The sequence below is a fragment of the Camarhynchus parvulus genome, chromosome 5 (genome assembly GCF_901933205.1).
Source record: "Camarhynchus parvulus chromosome 5, STF_HiC, whole genome shotgun sequence".
NCBI lineage: Eukaryota > Metazoa > Chordata > Aves > Passeriformes > Thraupidae > Camarhynchus > Camarhynchus parvulus.
Window position 1 is genome coordinate 13151028 of NC_044575.1, and position 21753 is coordinate 13172780.

The following is a 21753-nucleotide window of genomic DNA, read 5'->3' on the forward strand; positions in this document are numbered from 1 at the left end:
AATGGAAGTTAATTTCAGAAGCTCAGTATGAATGATATGAAGACTATGTGTTTGTGATGTTCAGATTTGTTTTCCTCTTGTATTCAATACGTTCTGTTTTATTCACCCTTATATACAGCTCAGGAAAGTATGGATTTGTTCCTCATCCATTGCTTCTGTGCTGTACATATCATACAGATTCATCATTCCCAACCTCATCCTTGCAGACCTTCAGATATGTAGTTTGTGGGATTTTTTTTGTTCAAGCAGCTAGGTCGCCATATTTTTTTTCCCTGAAAACCTGGATTTCTGTTTTAATTCCAAGATTGAATGATATAGCACAATTGCTGGAAACAATGACATCATAGTGTTTTGTTTATTTATCCAGAGAAATTCTGTAATCATGTCTTGTAACTATAATGACCAACGGTTTTCTCTCTTAATAGCATAATCTCCCAAAATCCTTAATGCCCTTGTACCTAAAACTAGTAAGCCACCAGTGTATTCAGATTTTGCACATCATGGCTGTGAGTGATGTACTTTTGTTTTCTCCACAGAGTAATTCAAATTCTACTTCTTTGTGCCTGGCAATGTTGAACCTAACTTATGTATCAAATCAAATTATTATCAATCGTTTAAGCAGAAAAGTAAGTATTTTGAGGGGTTTTATCTTCCTTTAGGTAACACCTTATTTCTGCAGTCAGCTGTCTCCTCACATGGGATACTGAGGAGTAGAGTAGAACGCCATAGGTTGTATGATTCATTGTTCCAATTTTATAATTAAGTAAATTTCTCCTGGTAAATTCAAAGAGCCAAACTGTGATCCAAGGGCAGTTAACGAGGTAAGACTCAGAGTAAGGCACATAAATTGTTATTGTGTAACAATACATAAATTGTACCTTTGGTACCTGTATTACCTTTATGGAGGAAAGCCTGACTACTTCTGAAATTACATAGGATTTAGATTCCTAAATCCTGTCAAAAATCTGGCCTCAGTTCTTCTTCCAGACCATTAACCTCTCTTCTGTGTGTTGTTTAGATAACAGTAAATTCAAGATCTGCTTGGCCTACTGTTAGAAAATATGGATACAAAGTTGAAGATTCAGGCTTCAAGTATGCAGTTGAGACCCCAACAAAAATCAGAATTCAGTGGTTTCACAGCACAGGTGTGATGATTATTGAGCTGAATAATACCAGAGAACCAAAAGCTTTGGGGCTATGTGGTAAGTATAGAATAGTGCAAGAAACAAAGAATTTCAGATGCTTTGCTAGTGAGACGCATTTTCCTAATTATATAGATTATTTATTGTAGGGTCTGTCCCAAAAATCTATTGCAGATCACTGCAAATTTTAAGATACTGTTAGAATTAACCTATTACTAATTTTGTTTATTGTTGAAATTATATTTGTGTTTATTCCTCTCATCACTCTTTGCCCACAGTGTTGCTTTTGTTCGATGATTGCAGTTGCCAAACCCAAATAAGTAAGACAGATCTAAGTCCATGATTTCAAATATGGTCATTTACTGATTTAGGGTTTGATAGCCATCTGATAGAAGTGGTACATGCTATTTTCAGTTTCTAAAGGTCAGAATTCCCAGGAAATGTAAACTTCAGGGAACTAATATTAGTTTAACTGTTGGAGAAAATACTTTAGCGGGAATTTCTCGATAATGTTGCACTGTGTTAGGTCTGTTATGTGCACTGCACTGTTAGGTCTGCACTGTTAGGTCTGTGTTCCCCTGCTTTATTTTTTTCTAAAATGTACAGCCTTGAATAAGCTGGTGGTGTTACAGCTTTTGCAGGTATGTATTTGCTGATATCAATCCCCACTTTGGTAGCTGCTTCTGTAAATTTATGCTGTAAATTGAAGCTGGAAATCAGGATTAAGGAGATCATATAATTACAGTGGATATCTTTCCAGTTTCAGAAAGGGCAAATGCCTGTAGCTCAGTATCAAATACCAGGAATAGCTCAGTCCAGTTTCCAGTCCTGCTGACAGAAATGTGCTTCTCACAAAGAGAGTTTGAATTTATGCTATTTTAAAATTTGATTATCTCTTATTTGCCCTAACTTCTGTTTTCAGTATTGTTCTCACTGTGTTTGGCTAATTGGTATTGTAATTAGATAAAACAGAAAAAAGGCAACAAAGACAGTGGATATTTATAATAAGCCTGATTCAAGTTATCCAGAGAATCTCTTTTGCCTTTACCTGTTTGTTTACTGTGTAGGGAGGATTGGGAACATGATGTTCCTGGTTTACGAGGCATTTTGACTGGATGACAACACATTTCTGTGGATGGTGTTGCAAGTACAACTTCAGGGGATGTGCCCTATGTTTCTGGTGTTGACCTCTGACTGGAATATTCTCTGCATAAGTCTGCCTGCACAGTGCTGCCTGGTGCCACTTAGAGACCCTGCCTCAAATGAGCTTGCTGTACTGCATCTTTTCAGAGTGAATTAGTCCGGCCTAAGCTCCTTTCTGTGCTTTCTGTGTTAGTGCAAATACTAGCAGCATGCTTTCTCAGGAGCATACTTTCATCTTTTAGCTGAACTGCTGTATTGGCAAGTCTTGATTTCTCAGCTTCATGGAAATGCTAAAAACTGAGAAGACCATTACAGGTTTGTAGCACGAGCATCCTTTGGAAGGATCCAGAAGCATCACTGTCTTTTACAGTGCAAGGATTGGGCAGATGTGGCAGCTGTTGAAGAGCTGGGATGGGAGATGAGGGATGTGGGAGGGGAACATGGACATTTCTATAGCAAAACTGCTGAAAAAGATTTAAAGCATGTCAGTTTAGTTGCAACTTGATCCTGCCAACAAAAATGTGGAGTTTTAGTTTTGTTGTTTTAAATCTCCTTGTCAATGTGTAAGAAGTGAGAAAAGCTGCCCCCTAACATGACAGCAATCTTTTGAAGTCTTTCAGAATCATCATGTATTTCCTGTGTTGCAAATATAGACTCAAAAGGTTCAGTCAGACACAGTTTGGAAAGCTGTTTTACTCTCTGAATGCCTGTTGCTGTATCACTGATTGTCATCAAGAATTGCTAAAAATGGTAAAACAGACCAGTTCTTTAGAAAGGGGTGGAATCTACAAATACTGTTTTGAACAGATAAAGAATTAGGATCGTTCTTGTGGAGACAATAGAAGAAAACACTCTAGAAGTCTGACACAAAAGTCTCAGAAACTGATTAAGACAGAATGGGGTCTGATCCATCATTCTGCTTTTTTCTATCTGCTGGTTTTTAAAGGATATTCTGAGGAGACTACTTTGCTGACCACAGTTACCATCCATGTTGAGTTGCTCCTTTTGCTCCAAAGTGTTTTAAAGTTTCTTACTATTTTAGTTAAAACAGAAAGAAAAATGTGATGCTGCCTTCTGGTATCGCATAAGCATCACATAAGCAACATTTTATGGTTGTTCCCTTTTCTGATAGTTTTAAGTTGTTGCTATGCATGGAGGTGCTTTGCAACCTTTTTTAAAATGCATTTTTGTTTAGTATTTGTGCAGCTTAGGAGCAAACTTCTAGTTTCTTAGCTGGGCTCTCTAAGCAGCTGTTTGATATGCAGTAGATTTCCATTCAGAGATGCATCTTTACTTTTGCTTTCCTTCATATTTCTGAATTTTGTGTGTTTTGATCCTAATGAAGACTTTTTAAATCTGCTGTAGGTTGTGATACTGTCGTGTTGTATAAGATTTTGAAAAGATGTTTACTTCCTTGAATATACCTCTTCAAACATATTTCACATGTGTTAACCTGCTTTTTTTTTCCCCTTCTGGTAATTCGTAGGGTTTTGTGATAGAAGCTTGGAAAATGACTTGATGCTTCCCAACAGGACAGTTTTAAGCCAAAGCAGTTCACCCTCGACTTTTATAGACAGCTGGCAAGTGCCAGACACGTTAAAGTATGTTGGAGAAGACAGGCATCAGGAAACTAATTGCTCAGTCATGGACTGCTCAGAGTGCTTAAGAATGGTGTTGAACCAGACCTTCAGCAGCTGTCACCCTTATGTATGTTAACTATTTCAAAGCTTACATTTTCAGAGAGCTGCAGTTCAGATATAAGTTTTATATACTTGGTAATTTCACTAATGTAAGGCTACATGTAACCATATCTGTTGAATGAGATGTATATTTTTGTGTGTGCTTACAGTTGCAAGGTAAAAGTAATTGAAGAGTATGGCAGCTTGGTAGGAGAGTTGCAATAAACAATTTTCAGAATTTCACCTCTGTTAGTTTTGACATACCACATAATTCATAAACCAGTCACAGATAATTCAACTGTATGAATAAGATGTAGAAAAACATAAAGTAGTTTTAGGATTTAATTAATCCTTAAGCCTTCAGTAATTTAACAAGTCCAAAATTGCAATAGGTAATCTGAGAACCTGCATTCTCAAAGGCTCTAGAGACAGAGTTCCATCTTGGAGATGTGAGAGGGCAGAACCGACCCTTGAAATCAAGCCTAAAGCAAATAACAGACTCCTGGTGTGCAAATAAATTATTTGTGGACGTATGAGTACATCACCATTTGACCTTTTATATACAGCTAATTTTGATGAAGAGGAGACCAAAAATAGGTAAAAATGTACACGTAAGAAGGAACAAAGTAATAGTGCCTTCTACTAGAAAAACTGTATTACTTCTTACCTTGGCACTTACAAGAGATGAAATTAAGGAGTATAATCATGTCAGTGTTAAATACTAGTGGGTTATCTTTGTACACTAATGAAGGCTTACCATGAACCAAGAAATCTTGCCTTCTTTGTAGTGGATATTTTTAAAGGTCAGGCTTTCCTACCTAGCATAGCCTCTATGAAGGTGCCATCAATGTTTCCTTTTTCCTTTGTTAGATTCCACCTGAGCAATTCTGTGATATGTGGGCTCGAGACACTGAGTACATTCAAAATCCATGCGTTTCACTAGCTGCCTACGTGGCAATGTGCAACAAATTCAATATTTGCATAGAGTGGAGGAGCTCTGATTACTGCCGTGAGTATTCTGCATGTGTGCCCACCTCTGTTTTTAGACAAAATCTGCCTAATTTAAGAGTTATTATAAGTTGAGAATACCAGTGCTTCTTGAGTCTTCATGTACTTTGATGCTGCTGCAGAAAGCTGTGCTTTTGGAGATGGGATTAGGGAAATGAAACATCTTTGAGATTAGATGGAGCGTGAAGGATAAAACCTGAGATCTTAGTGCATCCTGGCAGCAGAATTCTCCCACGGCAACACTAAAATGTAAGGCCAAATGGGATCTGTAGCTGCATCACAGTATCTCCTTATGCTGTCCATGATCACCTAGGAAAAGCCCCCTTCAGTGATAACATAAGGAGGTCTGTGGTTTTGAGCCAATTTTTAAAAAAATTCTTCAGTTTGTATGGATGTTATTAGCAAAAACTGTTAAAAGGAGCTCTTACAAAATATAGCTGTAAATATGTATTCTATCCATCTTGAAGGTACACATTATACTTATTTTTATACCAGAGTGATGCCTTTTCTTTGGCAAGTTATTTAGATTACTCCTTCAGAGCACTCTATGTAGTATTTGAAAATGTTTTTGAAGTTTGAATTATTTTGTGTCAACACTGTTGCATGGTTTGTAGCTCTGCTGCCAAAATGCAAACTGAAGCTTGATGAAAATGTTATTACAAGAACAGAAGTGCTTGCAGATTGCTTATGTTTTAATTTGTTATGTAGGTAACTGGTTTGTGTTGGTGCTTCAGGCTGGTGGATCCAACTCAATTGGCGAGTGCAGGAAGTTGACAAGAAGACAATAATGTGTTCTCTTAGTGTTGCCTCATGGGATTACAACTTGAACAATGTCCAATTTATTTATTTCCTTCCCAGCCTTCCCCTGCTCTGAAAACTTCTCCTACCAGCCTTGCATAGCTGCCTGTGAGGTTCCAGAGAGTTGTGAGAGTAAAGAGGTGGCTCCTCTGGGCTCAGACTCCTGCTCAGTGCTGACAGAAGGCTGTGTCTGTGCTGGAGGGACCCTCCTTCACCGGACTCATACCGCTGTCTGTATTCCTGAAGAAAAATGTGGTATATTTGGATGTGATTTTCTTCTTTATTATCTGCAAGTTGGTGGTCAGACACTTCATTATTGATAAGTTGAGTTCTGGTTTGGTGTTGTGTGAGTTGTGAATATGTTATTCATTTGAGAATTCTAGATATCCAGTAAACATTAAATGTGCAGGTGAGCAAGCAGGGGTTGTCCTTGTGATGCACAATTTTGCTCACATTCTCTCTGGAGGATGCTCTTCAATGTCTTTACCTTAGTTTATATATTCAATTATTGTAAGCATGTTAGTCTTGGCCTCCTTTTCACCCAAGCCCTTTGCCAAGGGTCCAACCTTTTGATACCCATTCAAATTGACATGCAGCAGCAGTTAATTACACATTTTGAATAATAACGTGCGTGTCCTGCCAGCATGCATGTTTATTTTCATTGCAATTTTGCCTCACCACACCAAATAATGGACCAATTCTTCTCCCTAACAATGTGAACCTTAAAGATTGGGTTTATGATAAATCAGATTGCTAAAGCACTGTAAATTAATAATAGTTTTGACATTTGTGAAATACAAAAGTAACTTCTTTTCAGATCATTACTTTAAAAATTAAGGATTCGATTAGGATTTTAGGTGACGGACCTTGCCATGGAGGCACAAAACAAATGGGAGGTTTGGACCTTCTGGAAGGTGTTGAGTGTCTTGCTTTCTGTATAAGCTCAGTGACAGACTGTCTCCTCATTCAGTTTTTTGTGGAGTGAAGGACATAATCAAGCCTTTAAAACTCTGGAATTTTTATGCTGCATAGATCCACATCCGCTATGGAAAAAATGGTGATCAAAATTGGAAATTAAAAGGAATTCTAAAAACTCTGTTTTCTGTTGTCCTGATCTAGCTTGTACAGACAGCTCAGGAGCCCCTCATGCTGTGGGTGAGATCTGGAGAACTTCTTTGAGCGGATGCTGTATGCAAAAATGTGTCGACAGTGAGACCATAATCCCCGTGGAGCACAACTGCTCGGAGATCCACAGTTCGGAGTGTCAGCGATTTGCAGAAGTGGCCTTGCTTGTTCCTGATGATCAGACATGCTGTCCTCAGAAGATCTGTAGTAAGTGTTCCTTCATGGTTGTGAATACTTGCCCACTGGAATAGGCAGATGTCCCTTCTCTGAGGTTTGCTCTCCTGTTACACGTGCTACTTTCGAAGAAAATGGAAATTGCTTTGGTTTGAATTTACAGATTATGTAGAAAATTGTTGAAGCTGTTTGGCTCAATATCCAGTAGGTTTTGGGGTAGAGGATAGGAGGGCTGAAATAGCACTGTGTTTATTTGAATATGAATTGTGTTTCCATTGAATTTAGAGATTACTGTTTTATTTTTAATATCCAAATACAAACAAATGATCAGGATAATTCTGAGGAAAAATAAATCAGATTAATTTTTTACCTAATTTATAAAATGAGCAGTAAAAAATGATAGAAAAGCTTTTTTCCCCACTTAATTATTGCTTAGCTTAGAAAGTTTCAAAAAGAAACTGCAAGCAATTTTCATGTTTTGACCACCTGTTATTGTGTTGCAGTGAGTTTTCCAGAGGAGGCTTGGTTTTTTAATTCTCACAAGGACTCGGCTCTAGTTTAAAGTCGCCTCAATGGAGAGTGCTCAAATGATGAACTCTTCTGAATCCTGTCTCATGGGAATTTTTTGTTGCTCTACTGTGTTTTTCACATGCCTATAATTTGGAGTTTTGGGGTATCTAACTGCAAATACTGCTTGCCACTGCTCTACTCAACCAATGAATGCATAGTTTAGAAGGTGCTTATTTTCTTTTTTTTTCCCTTTATGTGATAGTTTGTAATCAGAGTCTCTGTGAACTCCTAATCCCTGAGTGTAGCAGCTTGGAGAAATTGGTCACCTACTACAATGAAGAATCCTGTTGTCCCAGCTACGTTTGTGGTAGGTTTCTTTTAAAAGGTAAAGAAGTGCACTCTGTAAAAGACATTCAGTAAACTAAATAGATGGACTCAGAAGGATGAGGGTAGTGTAGGTAACATTGTTAGAATGGCCATTTACAAAATTCACTTTCGTCTATAGCTCAGGGTTGGTCTGTGCCTCAGTTTGAGCAGATGCAATCTTGTGTTAAATGATCAGGCAAGATCTTGGGATACCAGGCAAAAACTTTTCTAAAGCAGCTTGTAGTACCTCTGTACTCCATACTGCCTTTCCTTGGGATATAGCATAACACAGGAGGAATGCTGAGCTTCATCTGAGGGAATATATCTGTTGCCCTTTTTTCAGAATGTGATCCAGAAAAATGTGAACCATTGGAGCAGATGCCAAGCTGTCAAGATGATCAAACACTAATTGCTGCTCGGGTGGAGAATACCTGCTGCATTTCCTATATGTGTGGTACAGTAGTCTGACTGGTTGAGATTATGAATGTGGTTTTGCATATGCAATTATGTCTATTAGTATCTTGCCAATTAAGACTCCTTGTATTTTAGGTCTTCCAACATAGTAAGGCCTGAAAGTGGTTAAAAATTTGCATTAATTTTCTAAAATATGCCAACAACCTAAAATTAATTAATTTTCTGAAAGTGCCAACAAGCATTCAAGAGTCACAGAATGGCTTTGTGCGACTGAGTAGTATTCATTGGACAAGTAAAGGAGTTTTGGTGGATGAAGGAATTCAGAGCTTTTGAGATACTAGATACACAGATATTTCATCTGAAGGAAGACTGAAGTTGTATAGGCTTTTATTCCCTGTATCCTGCTGTCTCAGCTATGGCCCATCTTAACTGATGACAAATATCCCATATTAGAGTATTATGTATATTTATTATTATTTATTTATTCTTTTGGAGTTTAGCCTTTCATGACTTAATTCAATAATGAAATTGCACTTTTGCCACTACTATATGAGCTCCAATCTTACCATGCAGTTGCTTTCTGTTTGATAATAATCTGATAATGAGGTGCTGTTGAGTTTATTTTATTTTCAAACAGATATCTGGGAAGGAAAGCACCTTCCACGTGCGAATATTTGAGTGCTAATTGGAAATGTGAATTGCAGTTCTGTTATTTATAGTAATCAGATTGTTTGATCATATGTTAACAATGGGCAGCATTTGGCTCCTCTCACTGTCTGCAGAGTCTCCTTTTGACTCTTTTTTTTATAAAATGAGTCTTTACAGTGTACATATTGAAAAGTTCCTGTTGTGGTTGTCGTATGTGTTCAAGTGGGAGGATAACACTGGGATCATTTTATTGAGGATCGAAGGTCCCTGAAAAAAGCAACAGCAGGAGAGAAGACCCAGCAAAATTTTTCATAATAGGGGAAGGAGGGAAAATCCTGTTTGCTTACAAAAAATGTATTAATTCTTCATAGCAGGGAACAAAGGAAAGAGGGGCAAGCTGCACTAAAAATTAGCCTTTTGTATAGGGTCTATAAGCAGTGAATGCAGAGCACCTCTGCTCTCTTTAATATGAGTCTGGGACAAGCTTATAGCAAGTCTTCTAGGATTTCTTCCAATGTTTTAGATTTAAATAATTGTTTTCTCCAGCATGCGGGGCTTGCTCAGATCAAATTCCCAAATGTCAAGAAGGAGAAGTTCTCATTGTGGATGGCAACACTACTGGCAGGTGTTGCCCTACATACCAGTGCAGTAAGTTTGACCTGATTTTGAAATTTTAAATAACAGAGAACATGGGAAATTTTGTGGTGTGGATGTTCAGTGTCAAAGTGTTGGGTTAGAGATACAAGCATAAGCAAGCTATCATCTGTAGTCCTGAACTAATAATCTTTACTTTTAAAACTTCAAGTGTGTAAAGCATCTTCTGATATCTGTATCAAGTAATATCCAGATTTAAATAATTTTAAATTTCCAGAATTTGAGGCCTCAAACTACAAGTGAGTAGTTTCAGACCTCAAATTCTGGATATTTAAAATTATTTAAATACTTGTCTAGAGTATTTTGTACTCCATACTTTTATCAGTGAAAGATGTTATCCAGATGTATTTATTGTAAGTAATTCACTATATCTTGATTAGAATTTCCACTCATCTAAAAGTGACAACGTTGTGTTTATTGTTCTTCCTTTCCTTTGATTTCAGTCTGTGAAATCCATCGTTGTCCTGAATTCAGGTGCATGCTGGGCATGTCCCTGGTGGAGGTGTGGAGCCCGGAGAAGTGCTGCCCCTTCCGGACATGTGGTAAAATCACTGATTTTCACTAAAGCTGCCTTAGACAATGAGAGGTGACAGCAGCTTTGGCCACTTGGTTTCAGCCAGCTACACCATTGTGAGCTGCTCACAAACAAATGATACAGAAAAGTCACTTCATGCTGCAGAACTTCCTAATCTGCCTGTTTTGCTTTTCTTGCATCCTGTAGAATTTGTCTGTCCAAATAGGGTTATTTACAATCTTGAAAGTGTTGTAAGAGTTACTGTATTGGGTTTGCTGACTTTTATATCTGGAATTTTTATTCTCTCTATTGCTCTGTTGTAAGCAAATGGCATATAAATTGCTAACCTACTATTTCTGATGTATTTTGTTTCAGAATGTGCATGTGAAACAATCCCCAAACCTCAGTGCAAACTGGTATGAAATTTATCTTATCACCATTCTTTTAATAATTTCTTAATAAATCTCTATCAGTATCTGAATAATAGTTTTATCCATGGAATATGAAATGACACAGCATCACCTCTTTTTAAAAAAAATTCTTTAGAGTAAGATATATACAGTTTTAAGAAGCCACCTAAGTCTAAACACCTCGCAGTACTCTACAGCCCTGATATTTCCAGAGCTTTTTATTATCATATTCTGCCCCAGTATATTAGTAGAGTAGGACTGCTTTCATGCACACAGAATTGATAAGTCAGGATAAAATTTTGGGTTTAAAGGGTTGAACTGAATGCTTTCAAGCATCACAGTTAATATTATTTGTTATGGTGAATATGTTAACATACATCATGCGCTCAGGCTGCTGACTAAGCAGAACCTTCAAGAGATACTGCTACCCAAATTCTGCAGGAAAGTTGTTTAAAAGAAAAAGATCATACAAATAAGAAAACCTACTGTTGTTTCATGTATATTTTTTTCTGGTTTTATACCTGCAGGGGCAGAAACTTCAGATAGATGAACTGTTTCAGAACAGTACAGAAAATGTCTGTAACTGTGTGAAGTACAAATGTGGTAAGTCAGAAAATAATTTAATTCAAATAAATAGCCTTTCAAGTGCTAAGGGAAATTAGGAATTAAAAATCAGGCACTCACTTTGAACGTGGCACTGAAGAGGACAGGATTAATTTAATTAATTCACAAATAGTGTTAATTTTCCTCTGTGTCCTCTGTAATTAGTGGGGGTAAATAGACATTTCTCAGATACATTTCTTACCCTGAAGGAGTCTTACAAAATAAAACAGTTGAAGGAGCCTGCACTGTCACTTGGGTGCAGCAAATAAAATATTTTATATTTCGTTTTCATGCATGGCTATATTTGAAAAGATTTGGTGACTGCAGTTAAACATTATTTTACTATTAATATTTTGTTTGAAAATGCCTAGAAAAGGTAGAGTAGTTTTTTCCATTCCTGTTTCACCATTTGGAACGTTTTTAGTTGAGTTTTGATGCCAAGCTGTTTGTCCTGAGAATGCTGTTTGTGTTTTCTTGCAGTGAGGGACAAAGTTTGCCTGAGTAATGAGAGAGGTGTGCTGCTTCCTGGGCAGAGGATTGTGGAGCACAGTGCAGATGGCATTTGCCATATTTCCTATTGTACAAATGTGGTTGATCCCTCCACTAAATACTACAAAATAAACACATCTTCCATAGACTGTGCTGTCAACTGCAAAGCTGTAAGGAATTCAGAAATTTAAACCTGTGAATTGTCTGGTGGCCTGAATTACTTTGTGATGGGTTTTTTTGAGCAGATGAAAGTTATAGAGCAAGTTAGGAAGAGTAATTATGATATCTCCCTCTAATGATGTGCTAAAACAATTTGGTGGAAGTTTGAAAAGTCTCCCTCCCTCCACTGTTTTCTCTGCTGCATGAATCTTACACAAATTAAAGCAGATAGTGAACACATCCTTGGATTAATGGCATGCTGCCTCCTTGCATCCCTGCAGAGCTCCAGCTGCATTATGTGCAAACTGGTACAAATTCCTGGCAGACATTAGCTGAATATGAATCAGAAAGAGAATAATTATGTAAATGCAGTGAAGACAGCTTTATAAAATAAGCAAATGTTACATTGTCTTTTTACAAGATATAATACATTACCATGGGAATATTATACAGATTTTTTTTCTGATTTTATAATTACTTAATGGCTAATGTTTAAAAAGTTAAGGTTTCAGTGGCTCTTGAAGTAAGCTGTCACATTTGAAAATGGTAGAAAGACCAATGAATTCTCTAAGATTTGGAACTCCTCCCCTTTTACTTCAGTTAAGATTAAATGTATTTTATAAAAGCCTCATGGGTGTGCAGTGCCAATGTAAGCTATGTGGTTTGGAAAGGTATTTTAAAAATATCCCTAAAATCAGATACCTGAAAAAAAATCTGCCTGTTGCACTAGTAAATATTGAGCTGCAAGATGATTTCATGCAAGGAGTAATCTATTTGATTTTGCAGAACCAAGTCTATCAGCCTCCAAAAGATTTGACAACTTGCTGTGGTAGCTGCAAGAACTTGTCTTGTCTCCACACTTTCAGCAATGGCACAGTTACCAGTTTTAAGGTGAGTTTGCATATTTTATTCCCTCCAAATATATAGAAGTAAGCAAAAAATAATGAAATATTGTACATATCTTGCCATAAAGAATGTGCAGAAAAGAGCTTTATTTGACCAAATACTAGGAATAGTTTTGCATGTAAACAATATTAATTTATTGGAAAGTCAATCATATAACTGTCAACAAAAATTAAAGGATTCTGATATATATGAGAGAATTACCATCAACTTGACTATTTTGGAACCTGCTTAGCATTATGTATTTTTTATTAGATTTTCAAATGCAGTACTTAAACAGAATATACATCTAAATTATATTTTGCTGTATTATTGTTGATTCAAGCAAGATCTCATTCAATGAAATTTTTAAATTAATACTTAAAACACTGGTTTTGCTGAGTAAAGTTTCTGTTTTAACATGTTTGACAGCCTGGCGCTGTTTGGATTTCAAGCTGCATCAGATATGAATGCACCAACACAGCAATAGGACCAGTTCTGGTGTCCTCTGCAGTTGGATGCCCACCCTTTAATGAAACTGAATGTGTCAAGGTCAGTGTGCAAGACACTGTTTGCATTCTAGCTGTGATCTATGTTTGCATGAAAAGATTTCACTTTGACAAAAGATGTTTTTTCCTCAAGAAGGGAGAAATTATTAATTTTTGTAGTGCCTGTATTTTTTGCTAGACATTTAAAGATAAAAGGTATAACCACACACCAGACTACTGTGCCACCGGGCTGCTGAGTTACAGAGCTGTACACACCTCTTCTGATTCTTGGAATATTTTTTTTAATTGGGTTTTGTAATATCAAACTAGTCTTCATAGAACTGTCTGAACTTGGATGCTTTTCTGGGCTGGACCTCCCCTTTCTAACATTTTCCATGTATAGCAATGTGATTCAGCATAATGATCAAAACATTGGAAAAAAGGCAAGATTGTCTGAAAATCAGGAGCATCTTTTCTACAGTGACACATAAAGTTTTATGAACTAGTTTTGGAGCAAGAACAAAAGTTCTATTTGAATATGCAAAATGAGATTATAGTAAGTGCCAGGGAATGGAGGCAAGGAGAATTCCCTTACTGCTCTCTGTAGTTCTACATTTACATGTGGATAGAAAGATACTCTCCTTGGTGGATGATGCTACACAAGCAGGGAGCAGTCCTGCAGGAACTGAGTGGCTGCAGTTCTTCCTCACAAATAGCAGCGGGTTGGTTCCTCTGAGCTGTCTCAGTTCTGTAGCCAAACCTTCATCCATCCAGCAGAGTGTTGCATTTGCCTGAACAATGACGCAGAGCTTTATCTGAAGGATATTTCTAATAGTGCAGATACATGGGAATGAATGCTTGAAAAAAATCAAGTTTTTCCTCTTTATTTTCTCTCTTGGTCAGGTTGGAGGCTATGTTGTGCCATTCTTAGAAGGATGCTGCAAAACATGTAAGTGATTATTGACAATTCCTGCCTCACAAGTCTCTGATCTGTTACCTTATGAATAAAGTGGATTATTTCCCATATGAAAGCTTGATTCACATCTCAAAGGCTGTGCTTTTCCCAGGTTTACTCATGTGCATAACACTGAAAATAGTGGAGTTAAATCAAAAGAAAACACTTAAATATGGAAACATTTACTCCACTGAGAGTGATTGTAGCTGATCAGGTCACCGAAATTCCTACCTCGACTGTTTTGTAGTTCTTCTGTAAAACTCCTCAAAATTTTAGGTGCTGCATTAAGTAAAATAAAAGGTACTGTATTTTAGAAGGCACCTTAAAGAAGTGCATCATCTACATTAATATCTTCATATTTTGTAAAAATGAAGATTGATCTATGTGGTTTGTAAGTTAATTCTGTAACTAATGAATATAGTAATTAATAGACAGTTTAAAAACCTTCAGGCATCTCTTAAAAAATTCTGCAATTGAAAAATTCTCCCTTTCTTGATTATTTATGAGAGCTAATAAAGATTCTCTGGAGCAAAAAAAAAAAAAAAACAGAATAAAAATTCTCTGCAGAATAAGTTTGAGAGATATTATGTCTTAATAGAAATAATTTTTTTTCTTAACACATTGTTACATAGCTGAAATATTTTGATCTCATGAAGGCCTTAGGCTGAAGTTTGATACTATTGGAAGCAAATGAAAAGAGTTTTTTTATACTGGGCAGTATAATAATATTTAAAAATGCAAAAAATCTGACTTGATTTGCATAAGTGGCTGGAATAGTGACCTGAAAGTGTGGGAGAGAGCTGGAGAGAAGTGCAGTATTTCCTGCTGGGTGGGATGGAGCTTGCACAGCTATGACTACCTGACATGGTACCATGTGCACAGTTACTGCAGTGGGTTATGTGCTGCCAGCTGGGAGGTACCTTTTGGTGTTACTGCCTTGTATTACATTTTGTGGGAAAAAGTTTATGGAAACTGTACAAGATTTATCTAGGATTTTTTTCTCTGCTCCCACCATAGAGGCATGATAATATCCAAGTTTTTCCCTCTGGTAGACCTGTGTTTCAAGCACTTGTCCTACCTAGTTCTGTGGTAAATTCTCCATAGGCACTCTTAGATCAGTTTTTGATTATCAGACGTTGCCTTTCCGTGCCCTAGCAGCCAAATAAGCCAGCTTCTGAACAAATCAGTAGGACAGTTAAACATTCATTAAGCTGTGTTTCAACAGGGCAGAAGATCTTGCTGCTAGGCTTAGAGAAAGATTATAACCACACTCCTTAATTGTTAAAGACAAAAGTAAATTAGCCTGGGACATGCCTCACAAGGTAAAATTAAACCCTTGAAGTACCCAGTGACTTCTGAGATGCATTTACACATACATTTCTAGGTTGTGATTTCACACCTGTTTGTGCACAACACAGAACCTCTGTGAATCATTCTGACTCCAAGTAAACTGCCATGAGAGCTGTCAGCCAGTTGTAATTGTAGGAGATGTTTTATGAGAAGGATTACCAGTGTTTTGTTTTCTTTTGAGCTACTTCGCCATTAGAAACAATTGTGATTTTCAATTTCAGTTTTAATTGGTCTTGAAAATGGAGAGCCAGGAGCTCCATCAAAAGCTAGAGAGGAAATTACACTATTTCTCTGTTGTAGCCCCAAAGGACATACTGGACTCAGGATACCAGACTGGCTTGGCTATACCAAGGTAGACCAGATCCTTCCTGGTTTGCACATGAGGTTAACAATGCAAATAATGCCTGGATGTGGTACTCAGCTGCTGGTACATCCCTGCCTCAGCAGGGAAGCAGGACCAGGTGACCTCCAGAGGTCTCTTCCAGCCTCAGCCATTCTGTGATCCTGAAATATACAAACATCCTAAAGTTGAATTCTGTTTTCCAAAATCTAGTAACTCCCAAATGTTTTCATACAAACCCTCTGTAACACGTGCTCTGTTCAATGTGTAATATTCTCACCAGGTTCTTCAGTGTCAGTGCTCCTCCCATTCCCTGTTAGCCCAGTCACTCCTACAGCCTATGCTGGCTGTCACACAGGTACCTTTTCCTGAAATAAGTAGGACCAACCCAAACAGCATCATTGTTGATTTCCAACAATGTACTCCCTGATAGGAGCGCCAGACCTCTCGTTACCCAATTATTGCCAAAGCTGCAGTGTAGCACAGCTGCTCATGGTTGCTCAGAGTGGCTCCCATTTTGGTTTGTTTCTCACTTTGCACTGTGTGGGCGGTGCATTGTTGTCAGCCAACAATGTACTGTTGGTAGTAAGCACTTGCATAGTCTTTAGCTTGCTGCATGTGTAAAATTGCTGTGTTTAAAAGGGTAAACTAATCCCATCATGTTTACAGTGCAGTAGAACATAGAGACTAATTGCTTTGCTTGTTAAAGCTTGTTATGTCAGCCACATTTTTGCAGATGATGTGCCATGCAGTTTTGCCATGTACAGTAGAAACAAGTAATTGTTTTCCCATCCATAGTTAGGACAACGTACTGAAAGCAGCAAGCCTGTACTTAGTCCATGAAAATTGGAGATTATCTTTGTTCTTCTTCATAAAGCATGTTAATTCTTTGAATTGTAGCATGCTTGTTTTGGCATTTATTTCGTGAAAACAACCCTCCAAATTTCTGTAAGAGAAATTGTGTTGACTGTAATTTTTTACACCACTGAGTGATACATCCTACATTAAACTACACTTCTGACTCCAGGACTACTGAATCAAAATCTGTATTTCTCTTTCATATTGCTGTCACAACAAATGACCACAGTGTTATGAGTCAACACAAAAACCAAGGAAGGATTTTCAACCATACCGATGGTGCAAAAGAATCTCATTATATTATGACACATATAAAATGCTCCCATGTTTTGTAAGATTCTTCACGTAAATGTATATTTGTTGTAAAGCTCATTAAAAAGGCTTTGGATATTAGAATGCATGCATGGAAATACATTATATATTTATTTTGTATGAGATACAATGTACTTTCACCATAGCCTGGATGAAGTCATAGTCACAGCTGCACTGAATTCTCCACCCTACACACCATGTATAATGTAAAAGAAGAAAGAACCATGAAAAGAACTTTGAAAAACATGAAATAACGGTGAGTTGGGATTTTTTAAAAACTATTTATTTTTTCCTTCATTTCTCAATTTACTTTTTCCCTAAGCAAACATAATTCAGTGACAGTCAAGCAGTAGCCAGACATTTGTCTGTAAGTTTTTATTTGTTTCCAAGAAGATTTATTGCTCTCCTTTCTGTCATGTTGTAGAAAACTCTGCTATGTCTAGAGAGGATATCAGACTTATATAATTAAAAAAAAAAGGCAAGAAGGCCCCCAAACAAAAAAATCTCAATAAAACCCCCCAAACAGACAACATTTAAAATCTGTTTCTCCAAGAAGCAGTATTACTAGTTTGACAGAGGTTAGAGCAGGGAACTGGACATTGTGCATCAAGATGTAAATAAATTGTGTCACAGTTCAATATTGGGTACTGTTCAAAGCAGTGAATCCTTTATTGCCCTTGCTTTTCTGGAGCTAACAGTATTTCCCTTTTGTCAATATCTTTGGATTTCTTGGCTCAAAGAAAATGCAGCTCTGTAAGGGGAGAGTCATTGGGGGCTGCATCATGGTGTGTAAAATCTGGTTTGAAACAGTGGAAACTCCTCTAATGGAATGGGCTGTTTGTTCTCTTACAGATCTGCAGCCTGATGGGGTTTATCATCACAGAGAAGATCATCCTGAGAAGATACTGCTCTTCCTGTTCTCTTGCAACTGAACATCTTTGTTTTGCTTCCAATGTTTGTCATTCGCTTCTTAAATTAAATGGAACTCCTCATTTAATTTCATGATTACTTGTGATCTCTTTTATTTGATCTATGTGCCTTGTACGAAAAAAATGTGGAAATAATGTTAATGAAAACGAAAATAAAAATTTCATTTTTTAACTGGTGTTCTTTGATTTAATGAAAACATACAGAAATGTAAAGCCCCCGAAGACCTATTCTTCATCAGATTCTGTTATGTATTCTGTTATGTATTTATTTTAAATTTTGTTTACACCACTGGAGAACAAATGCTGCTATTAAAATTTGTTGTATTTATTTCACAGAAAATACACTTTTATTTATTAACAAATTTACCTTTTGATAATGATACCATTTGGTATCATTAACAAGTTAGAATAATTAACAAGTCTTCTCACAGTGAGTTGGATCAATTTTACAAAAATTTTTTGAAAACAGCAGACTTACACATAAAAGGCTTCTGAATGAAGAATAAACCTTTTATAGTTGTTATTAAAGATAAAAAGAGATACTTTAATGAATGAAATAATCTTAAAAGTGATTCAGTGTGCAGCTAATGTTACTTCACCAAAGTTGTGTATGTGCAGTGATGTACTGGGTATTTTCTTCTTTGTGTCTCTTGAATCCATTAAATGGTCAGGAGTGTTCTTATCTCTGAGGTGTTAGAAATTTGAGCTGATATTTTAAAATCTATGCCCATTTTGCAGGTAAGGAAGATGGTAAATTCTGTAAGAAGGTGACTGTTAGGATGACCATCCGCAAGAACGACTGCAGGAGTAACACACCGGTAAGTACAAAGCCATAGTGACTTCTCTCACTAGAGGAGAAACATTTTGAGATATTAAAAAGAAGGAAGAAAGGGAACTCAGATTCCACAAGGCCATTGTCTCCATCTCTGTTGCAGAGGCAGAGGTTTCTGTGTTTCACAGAACTGTTTTAATGCTTCCCTACATTCTCAGCAGTCATCTTCTCAATAACAAAAGAAGGAGGCTGCTTCTTTTTCTATGTGTGCATTTAGGTGCATGCCAATTTAGTCTTATTTCACCCCATACTGCAATTATTCTATGCAAATTAACTATTAAAACTGAACCTTGCCCTGATATTTTACAGCTAAAACAACTGCAGATGTGTGTAATTTTTCATCTGCCTAGGGACGGTGTTTAAATGCCAACTTCATGAAGAAAGGAATCCTGGGTCCTGAAAGCTCTTTTTAGGCAGCAGTGTCAGCACACTGTGAAATGTGAAGGAAGAATGAGGCACACTATCTGTGTGCCTGTCAAAGGATTTAGTGTTGGAGGACACCAACCATGTCCTGCTGAGCGGTGAGGCTGAGAGCAGCAGCAAGGGCGCAGACAAACGTCTCGTGTGAGATGTGTAAGAGCGCCTGGAAAAGCTGTAATAAAAGAGAGTAGGGAAACAGCTGTAGCCTCTAAAATGACTCCAAGAGTACATTTTGTAGAGTAAGCTGTTGAGCAGCCAGGAAATTTATTCTCAGTGTTTCATTGAACAGAAACACAAATCCTGACTATTAAATTTGAAAAAAATTATCAGATTCTTAAGCCTATTTGTCTTACAGTCTACATTACACATTTGGTGTCGTTAGTAGTAATTCCCCTCAGCTTTCCAAAGGATTGGTTCTTTTATTCCTCCTTGCTGATACCCAGTATAGCAACATTGCATCAGTGTATCACTGAAATGAATACTGCAAGGAGTTGTGGAAAGAACATTTGGTGCTGTGTTCCTGCCAATGTTGTTATGAATACTTTAAAATTCAAAACTGAAATTGCTTCTTTGTTAAAATAGTGCAAATCTGTTACTGAAATTGACAGAAAAGTCATCATTAACATCAGTAATATTGACATTGAGACCTGTCTGGGCAGTGCACTTCAGAGGTTATTTCCAGATGTGGTGGGATTTCATAACGGGGTAGAGGAAATCCACTTTTCTCACTGCTTTGCTGTTGGATTTGGGTGCCTAATGTCCTTGAGAATTCCTTGAGAACACTAACTGTCCTGCCTGCTCCCATTTGTTAATTACTGCCTGTGTGTTGCCAGGTGAACATTGTTTCCTGTGATGGGAAGTGCCCCTCTGCCAGCATTTACAACTACAACATCAACACCTACGCCAGGTTCTGCAAGTGCTGCAGGGAGCTGGGGCTGCAGAGGAGGACTGTGCAGCTGTACTGCACCAGCAACTCCACCTGGGTCAGCTACTCCATCCAAGAGCCCACTGATTGCTCTTGCCAGTGGTCTTAAAAAAAGTGAAAGAAAGCAGCAAGCCCCGCTGTTCATAGCATAATGTTATAGTAGTTTATCTATTAATACAATGGCCAATCCCCTTAATGTCACCAGTTTACTGCAGAAGACTACAAATACATTTGGACTCTCCTAAATTTCTGAAAAGTGGCTTTGCATCATTTGTATTGTGATTTGTCTTCATTTTCATTCACAGGGATTGTTTTAAGGGTTCTTGTGATACGTGCCAACATAAAAGGTGATTTACATTAGTGACACCTAAAGAATAAGAGCACCATCTGTTTTGTTCTGGAAGGCTGATCCACTCTTTGTCAAGACCCCAGTTTTACATCATTGCCTGACTTACCTGGCAGCAGGTCACTGTTTTGAAAGCATTGTAATTGTGCAAGTATTCTTAGTGTCTATTAAGAAAAGTTCTTTGGATAACATGAGAAGAATTTTCAGTTTAAATCATATTCCTGTTGCTAAGTAGAGCATGTATAAGAAATTCAATGTAGAATTTATTTTTTTTTAGTCAGGGAAACATTATTCATACTGATAACTGTATGTAGCATTCCCTGTGAATAATTTCAGTTTTTCTAGTGTATTTTATATTGTAGTGAAAAGCATTATGGCAAGCATGTGTTTATGGAACAGATCTGCTGTCTTTAGGCTATCTAGTTTAGCCATTAGTCACTTTATCCTTCTGCTAAACAATATGACATAAACTGAAAATACACAGATTTAAAAAGCAAAAACCATTTTATATTCCTTTTTATAGGTATAATTTAAATGAAAACTTTCATCTTATGAAATGAACCATACTTAAATTGTCTCTTAGGAGAATGAACATTGTTTAACACTAATTTTAAAGATGTGAAAGTTCATTAGGAAAAAGAAAATGAGGATTATATGTATCTGCCTCAAAGAAAAACAACATTGAAAGTCTTTGTCACCTGTATAGTAGATGCAACTTCTTATGGCAAGTGCTTGAAATTCAAAATGTACAATTGTAAGGTTTGAAATTTCAAAAGCAATTTTTTTATGAACTTGAAAAATTAAATTTTTTTGTAATGAACTGATTTTTTTTCTTCTCGAAGGTGATGTTACTATTCTCTTCTTCTTTAACAAACACTACTGAGATTAAGCAAAAATTCAGTAGCTTTTGTTTTGTAGATTAAAATCGTAGATAGCATGCAGTGATACACTCGAGATCTTTAAGATTAAATAGATCTCAGCATCCCTCTTTGGAAGCTGCTTGTCTGCAGTAAATTCAAAGAAAAATGCATTGTTAAAATCAATCATATGAACATTTTTGATATTAATTTTGTATACTGTACATTTCATTCTTACAATATCTAATAAACAACAGGAAGTCTTATTTTGTTACAATTAATTTTGCTATCATTGCTAGAGCAGCTTACTGCCATGTGATGAAACACATTATACTTACTAATATTCTTCAGTGGTGCACGTGGGTAATTTTAGTGTTTACTGACATCACAAGTAGTACATCAGGGAGGAAGACTTGCTCATGG

General features: G+C 36.9%; 1 protein-coding gene across 1 annotated transcript in view; it reads left to right on the top strand.

Annotated features, from left to right (window-relative positions):
- Window positions 1-21178, top strand: part of OTOG (otogelin) — a 92620-nt gene extending 71442 nt beyond the window's left edge. The window contains exons 39-56 of the mRNA XM_030950341.1: window positions 537-626; window positions 1019-1202; window positions 3772-3992; window positions 4835-4973; window positions 5831-6025; window positions 6890-7102; window positions 7842-7946; window positions 8289-8399; window positions 9554-9655; window positions 10105-10203; window positions 10551-10591; window positions 11113-11188; window positions 11669-11847; window positions 12623-12727; window positions 13151-13270; window positions 14110-14155; window positions 18689-18768; window positions 20036-21178. Of these exons, the coding sequence (XP_030806201.1) occupies window positions 537-626; window positions 1019-1202; window positions 3772-3992; window positions 4835-4973; window positions 5831-6025; window positions 6890-7102; window positions 7842-7946; window positions 8289-8399; window positions 9554-9655; window positions 10105-10203; window positions 10551-10591; window positions 11113-11188; window positions 11669-11847; window positions 12623-12727; window positions 13151-13270; window positions 14110-14155; window positions 18689-18768; window positions 20036-20236 (2307 nt within the window). The 3' untranslated portion in view covers window positions 20237-21178. The remainder of the gene's footprint in view (window positions 1-536; window positions 627-1018; window positions 1203-3771; window positions 3993-4834; window positions 4974-5830; window positions 6026-6889; window positions 7103-7841; window positions 7947-8288; window positions 8400-9553; window positions 9656-10104; window positions 10204-10550; window positions 10592-11112; window positions 11189-11668; window positions 11848-12622; window positions 12728-13150; window positions 13271-14109; window positions 14156-18688; window positions 18769-20035) is intronic.
- Window positions 21179-21753: the final 575 nt, after the last annotated feature.